This window comes from Fukomys damarensis, unplaced genomic scaffold, assembly GCF_012274545.1.
Source record: "Fukomys damarensis isolate Sample0158 unplaced genomic scaffold, DMR_v1.0_HiC HiC_scaffold_5, whole genome shotgun sequence".
Lineage (NCBI taxonomy): Eukaryota > Metazoa > Chordata > Mammalia > Rodentia > Bathyergidae > Fukomys > Fukomys damarensis.
In genome coordinates, this window is record NW_022900917.1 from 26,319,489 (window position 1) to 26,327,209 (window position 7,721).

Sequence of the window (7,721 nt, forward strand, 5' to 3'; positions counted from 1 at the left end):
TGAGGTTTGGAATTCAAAAGTAAAATGAGAAAAGTGCTAAAATGTAACAATTTTATACTAAGTATCAGGAGTTTAGAAATGATCAAATTTTATGTTAGAAAAAACCCCCAAATTTAAAAGAAAAAAATGTACATATTTCAACAATAGAGTTAGCTTTATTACTCTATTATGAGTGGAAACATATATCTCTTACAAAGACTAAATCAGAGCTTATTGACTGACAAGAATCTGAAAAACAAAATTAGAAGAATTATCTTTAAAAACGCAGAATCGGGAATTTATGAAGGCAAGAGCAAACTGTGTCCTGCCAAAGACTGAATCACTGCAGATGGTTATGGGAAGGAGCGTTTTCACATGGGCATTAGTCCCATTCTTTGTCTCACTCTTCTCCTCCTAAGAGAAATAAATATTTGGAAAGATCCTTTGAAACACTTCTTCTTACTAAATGGGTCAATGTCCCCAACCTATCCTACACACTTACATCACCAAGGAAATAAACACATACTAACTTACAGTTAGTTACAGTGCTCCAGAAAACAACCCAGGAAAGACGTTTTGGGACATTCACACAAACAAACCAACACACAACAATTCTTTATTTTTTTATCTGAAAAATCCAGAGGAGCATTTTTTTTTAAATTTTTGTTGTTGTTTTTGTTTTGGTGCCAACATCTCAACCCATGCCCTTATGCATATTAACCCCATACTTCACCACTGAGCGACACCATTACTCCCGGGACTTTATTGGAAAAATGCCTTATATAAAATCTCCGAGTGCCATTTTTACTTTCTACCAGTGATGAAATGTCTTATATCACATGAGACTAAAGTTTAGCCAGAAATTTAAAGACAGGTTGCTACTTTAAAAGATGATGCATCTTAGATCGGTATGTTGTATTATTTTCCTTATGATACATGTATTGGAGACTTAAGTATGCCACAATATTCATTATACTGTTTCTTGACATGCTTAAATATGTACACAAGTGGAATCTTTAAAGGCTTTTAGCCACTCAGTATACCTATGGAAGGTCTCTCTCTGGTAAGCTTCAGTAAGGTGGTGACGAAGATGATGGTGGTGATGATTCTGGCAGTCAACTTTTCAAAATGACAAAAATTGGGAGTACTTCCACAGCATTGGGAGGAAATCACTAAGCTTTAATTTAAATTGCATAAAATAAAGATAGTTTTATGTTCTCTTTGCAGACACAGTTATAGCCCCAAAAGAAAGAAACCTAAAACTAAAAATTCATTATGCCTGAAATTAGGTATACTCTTGTTGCCTAATATAACTTACTACATTAACTACATTAACTAATGTCACTTAAACAAGAAACTTAAACAAATTCTTTAATCTTTCCAATCTTTAGTATCATCTTTTATAAACTAGGAGAGCAGAAGTTGTAGCTAAAAGAAATAAATAGAAAAACATATATAAAATACTTAGCATTGCTAAGTATACTTTAAAAATATGTCTTGTACTTTGGGAGAAAATGATTATGATTTGAAATTATTTTACACATCTCTTACAAGATTGTACAAAGAACCAAAGGTTATAGTTTTAATTAGAAATATATTCTTTAAGGTGCATTCATTATAATTATTTGTTCACATTCTCTGAAATTACTAATTTTACACAGTCTGTTAAAAAATCCTGATTTTTGTCCTATATATTTTTTGCTATATATAGTACTATACCTTAAAATCTTTCCATTCTTTTTGTTGTTCCTTTTGCAGATATTCATTTTTTACATCTTCCTACAAAAAAAATGGTTAGATTGATTAAATGAGTCAATATTTTTCAATTACCTAGTGGTCCATTCTACATTTCAAACACTAACTTTATTATTAAAGCAAACCTTGAACACCTATAACTGTGGGCAGCTGGAAAAATAGCTGCAGAAGAGTTGAACAAACACATTATAAAAAGAAATGAGATAATCTCTGTGAATGATCCATCAGAAATGCAGAATATATTTAGGGGCTCACAAAAGAGTCTCTGAAAATATAGTTTAATTGATACTTATAATGAACAATTATGGAATATAAATGATTTGATTATATGTATATAAAGTAAGCCATACCCTCACCTAATGACTCATGGGCTTTTCAGGTTTTCTTACAGATATCTGAATAACACATTATTTTTACATTTATTTTATGTATATTCTTTTTCTTCTTGTTGCCTTTAAATTCAGATTATAAACATCATAAGTAAATATAATTCTACATATGTGTTGAATAAATGTTTATGTAATATATACATAGAATTTAAACAACTGTCTAATGAATAATCTACAAAGCCTTCACATATTAAATGTATAACAGCATTTTTATATTTAGAAAAAGATTTTACATCTATTACATGTATTTTAGAAGGATATGTTTAAACATATTAATATTGTATTTACATTTCTTCAGCAAGAAACCGTGCACCATGTAACATTCCAACTATTCAGATTCACATGTAATAGTATCTTATGGCCTGTGGGTGATTAACATATTTAACTGATAGTGAATTTGAATTATACTTTGCAATATATAAAAAGAATACTATGTACAACAGTTTACTTCCTTTCTAATTGGTCTTTAGCATAATGGGAAGTTCTCAGTTATTCAACATTACTGAACAACATAATTATGATATTTAACAAAAAATTAAATTTATAGAAAGTACATTACATGAGTCATTTACTTTTAGAAAATATTGAACTATAGCAACACTAAGCATAACTTAAACATTAAATAATGCATCAGATATGTAAATACCTTACCATATAGTTACTCATTTTGGGGGGGAGGGTACTCAGAAAACACTAGTTAACAATGGCTTCAGAGTGATAAATGCTGTATAAAACTATTTTGGTTTTAATTTAGAGACTGTGGCAGTTTGGCCAGTGTTTTTGAAACTGTGCCTGTAATGACCCTCAGAGTGAAGTGAACTTTAGAATTAATTGTAGTGGATATGGCTTTCCTGACATTATTATTCCTCACACAAGGATAATGTTCTGGATAACTTCACATTGTGGAATAACTAATGACTCCATTCTCTTTCTGGCAGTCCAGTGAAAACAAAAAAACAGATGTTCATCATTAGCAGATGTCCAGGGTGACACACTAAACTTATGCAGGGAGTGGAAATCCTAGATCCTCTCACATGTGTCAGAAATGCTGACCAGTGCACTCAAGGTTCCATTTAAGGTTTTGTAAGAGTAGAGTTTCATTCATGTATTAGATAATGACATCCTCCCACACTCCAGTCTGCGTTGTGCCAAAAGTTCTGTTTCAAAGCAAGAGTAATGATGCACAGGATTGTGAACACCATAATTAGCTTTCTTATGTTATATGTATATAAAATAACACAGCAATCAAAGGGCTATACAATTTTTAAAAATTTATCTGAAACCTCTAAGTGCATTCTTAAATTTTTCAGTTTTATCCCCGAATTCCAAATAGCCTCCTTCATATTCATGTCGGGCCTGCTCAAATGTGATCTTTTCCACAGGTCCTTCCCTTGCTTTGTTCAAGCTGAGTACCCCCTATTATGAACTAATTTTTCTCCCGTACTGGAAAATTGTTGAAGATAATCGTCACCTCTTTTTATTTCCAGTACCTGGAGTAGGTGAGATGATAGGTGCTCAAAAAAATTGTTCATTAAATGAATGAGGACATAATATAAACCAGAGTACTTTTCCTCTAAAAAAAAAGTATTTTGTTCTTTCTCTTTTAAGGGGACAATCTAGAGTTTCCTCCTTATCCAGTTAATGCCTCAGGGTGCTGCTTTTGAAAAAAAGATCAACAAAAAAAGCATCATTCAACAGAATTAAGGCTTTATTCTTAACCCCTTCCTAAATGGTGTTTCAGGCAAACACTTTAAAAATGGACATGCAAATGACATGCAATAAAACTGCATATTGTCCTTACATTTTCTGTTATAATATGACAACTGTATCCATCAGCATCACCCCAGTTAAGTTAGGAACCTGGCTACCACCCTGGAAATTTCCCTCACAACCTTTTTCCATCTAACTCCTGTGTACAGAGGAAGCCACTTTCTGGCTTCGATCGCTCTAAGTTCTGACCCTTTCTAAAGGAAATCTTACAGTATTTCTCTTTGTGCTTCCCACTTTGTTCAAGTGGCCTAACTTGTTTTTTAATTAGTCCATATTGCAGTTCACAATGCTTGCGTTCCTTGTGTGGAGCTGCTGTGTGCACATAGCACATCTTAATTCCTTATTCATCATCTATCCTTTCTCTCCCCCGCTCCTTCCATATCTTTATTCCCTTCACAATGAGAAAGATCTCTCTATATCCTATTATCTATCTTTTAGTTTGCTTTTAATTTATAAGTTGGATTTGTCATGTAAAAGGACCCATGTGATATTTGCACTTACATGTCTGATTTAGTTCACTTAATATTATTGTCTAATTTCTATAAGATTCTTTCATGTTGCTACATGTATTGATTCATTCCTTTTCAAAGATAAGAAATCTTGTATTGTAATGACAAACCACATATTGCTGAATCATTTTCCTAGGGGTGGCTATGGTAGATTAACTTTTTATCACCAAGACAAACAACCTAATCTGAACAATTTAAAAAAGGTTTATTTTTGCTCATAGTTAACGGGTCAGCCCATTATTAGTTGGCCCTGTTGCCCTCGGGCCTGTGATGAGGCAGCACAAGATGGTGGGAGGGTGTGGTAGAGGAGATCTGTTCACCTCATCCTGGCCAGGAAATGGAGGGGCTGGGGTTGCAGTGTCTCCTGCAAGTGCTCACCCTAAAGACCTAATTTCTTTCACTAAGCTCCACCTCTGAAAAATTCTGCCTCATCCCAGAAGTGCTGCAAGCTGGCAATCAAACATTTAGTACAGGGTCATTTCAGATCCAAATAATAACAATGGATTTGTAATTTTTAATTATTCTATCATTTTAGATTTTGTTATTATTTTAGGGTTTGGAACTTCCTTTTAACTGATTTCTTCTGCATTTGTACATTCAAGTTTTTTAAAAATTTACTAAACACTTAGTACTAGAAATGCTGCATCATAAAGTAGTGCAGGGCTCTAGTTTTAGAAGAAATTGTCAAATATTTCTCTAAGCTGATTTTACACAAACACCTTCCCCATATAATAGTTTCAGTGCTATCACAAGCCAACTTATGACTCCAAAGTCATGAAGCTTTATGGTTCTAGGTTTTATGTGTAAAATAAGTATGTGATGTTTTTTAAATTATAATTGTTATTATTTTTAATGAAATAAGGATAAAGACTGTGGTTCATTTTTCCTGAAGAAATTTTTGATTGTATCTTATTTTTCTTATTTTTACGTTTTAGCAATTATAGTGATTATGAAGTATTATTTAATTCTGGTTTATAGGATTTTCTAACGATTAATGAAGTTGGACACTTCTTCATAGCTTATTGGCCATCCTTATATCTTTTACTACAGAGCTCCTGTTCAAAATCTGTTGTTATTTTGTAATTTAGATATTTTACCTTATTACTGTCGATATAGAATAGTACTTTATATATCTGATATCATCATCTTTCTTCATAATTATTCATTGTACATATTTTCTATATTTTCAAGTTGAGTTAATTCTATAAAAAAGTGGATATAGTGGATATAGACAAAGCCAATTTGTTATTTTAGAAATTGTTTAAATACTTGTAATGAATACACTAAAACACAACACTTGCACATTTTTGAGGTTCCTTATTATGTGTGGATGTGTGTACATTCGGCAGTGCTGAGCAAGCTATGGGATGGGTGCTGCAGCAGGCACACAGAGCCCTCTGTTGGTGTGACAGCCAAGCCCCGCCCCCCGCAGTTGAGCATTAGATAAGGGTGTTTTACTAAACTAGAATCTCAGTATTCAGGCTTAATTGCACAGTTGGCTCCCAAGGGAAGTGGGAGGTTTAGGGGAAAAGAGAGGAATAAATATGAAAAAAGGAGAAAAGCCGAAACAAAATCTTTGTAAATAGGGAGGGATGGAAAGGCTGAAGGAAGGGAAATTGGGAAAAAAATAAGAACCAAGATGTATCAAGTAATACAAATTCTCTTTATGTTCATCTTTTCATTTTCTCACGTTTTTCTTTTCCCTTATTCCCTTTCCCCTACCTTTCCCATCTTCCCTACACCTTTAGCCCTTTTCTTTCCATTTCACAATGTCAGTTATCTCATTAGGGTCTTATATACTGTATACCTAAAAGGTACCAATAAACTCAATAAAAAATTTTAAAAAGATACAAATTCCCAATGATGAATGTTATCATAGTGTATACCTAAAATGTACCAATAAACTTAATGAATAAAGGACAAATCGCACTGTTGGCACTTTGTGAAAAGTAACTGTATTTAGGGCTGCATTTTGGACACTTAGTCCCTAAAAAAGTCTTGACATCTCTGATATATGGTATAATTTTAAATCTAGAGTAAACCTTAATCTCTCCTCAAATTGACCATCTCTTTCTGGTAAAAGCATTCGCATTCATTTCTTCTAGTTTTCTGAAATACACAATACATAACGGTTCCCTATAGTCACTCTACTCACAACAGCACACCACAACTTCTTACAACTGAATATGACTTAACATCCTCCTCACCCTTCTCTCCACTGTACTCTCCCCAGTATCTGGTAATCACCATTCTATAAAGATCTTTGTGATCAACCTTTTCGTATCCACATACAAGTGAAATCATGCAGCACTTGTCTTTCTGTCTCTAGCTTATTTCCCTTGGAATATTGATCTCTCCAATTCATGTTATGGAAAATGACAGGATTTCATCCAGTTTGACAGCTGAATAGTATTCCAATGATTTTTATTCATTCATTGATTGTGAACATTAGTTCATTTCCATTTTCTGACTATTACTGCAAAGGGATTTTTGTGTAGAAAGAGGGATACTGAGGTCTTTTTCTCTGGAAGCATCTTTATTTGTTCTGGCACTGACAGTGGATTCGTATTCAAAGGCTGAGTGCTGGACATGGCATAGATACACCCTCTTACACAACTTTTGCAATTTTGTCTCCCTGATATGGGCCCATACTAACATTTTATAGTCTGGTTTGGTGGACATTAACACTCTACAGCCTGATTGGTTATTATTTATGTTACGGAGTTACGTCAGAACTGCACATGCCTACACAGAGGCTGATAATGCTACATTGTAAAATTTATGAATTGGGCCCCAATAAACAAGGGACTCTAAGTGTCTCTTTGATACAATACTTTCATTTTTAATTTTATAAAATTGTTATATAAATATATATATATAATTTTCGTCATGAGAAGTAATTTCTCACACCACATTCATAAATATATTACCTTATTTTTAACCCTTAAGTTTTACGATTCTGATATTTATGTTTAGATGCTTGATCTGCTTGAAATTCTTTCTTATAGAGCAAAAATTGAGGAATATTATTTTTTCACAGAAATATTTGGTTATAAAGATTATTCTTTATCACTGAAGTGACTGGCATATCTTGCACAAAATCCTTTAACTGTGTATGCCTGTGTGACCTTTTGCTGGTCATTGTAACTTTATTCTAAATCCTGAGATCAAGGCTGTCTTTCAGCCTTATCACTTGCTAGGATTCATTTCATTTTAGAGCAGTTTATTTAGTTATTTACTTTGATTTGTTTCAAGCAGAGAAAAACGTTTTATAAATATAAAATAAATCTTCCACATATCAAAGAAAATATATATATAT

The 7,721-nt window shown here is 32.9% G+C and overlaps 1 protein-coding gene across 1 annotated transcript in view; it reads right to left on the reverse strand.

Annotated features, from left to right (window-relative positions):
• Positions 1–210: 210 nt before the first annotated feature.
• The window catches only part of Cnbd1 (cyclic nucleotide binding domain containing 1), a 398,420-nt gene continuing 390,909 nt past the window's right edge, over positions 211–7,721 (reverse strand). Inside the window, exons 12-13 of the mRNA XM_033758973.1 lie at positions 1,699–1,758; positions 211–228 (exon numbers count right to left, since the gene is read on the reverse strand). Of these exons, the coding sequence (XP_033614864.1) occupies positions 211–228; positions 1,699–1,758 (78 nt within the window). The remainder of the gene's footprint in view (positions 229–1,698; positions 1,759–7,721) is intronic.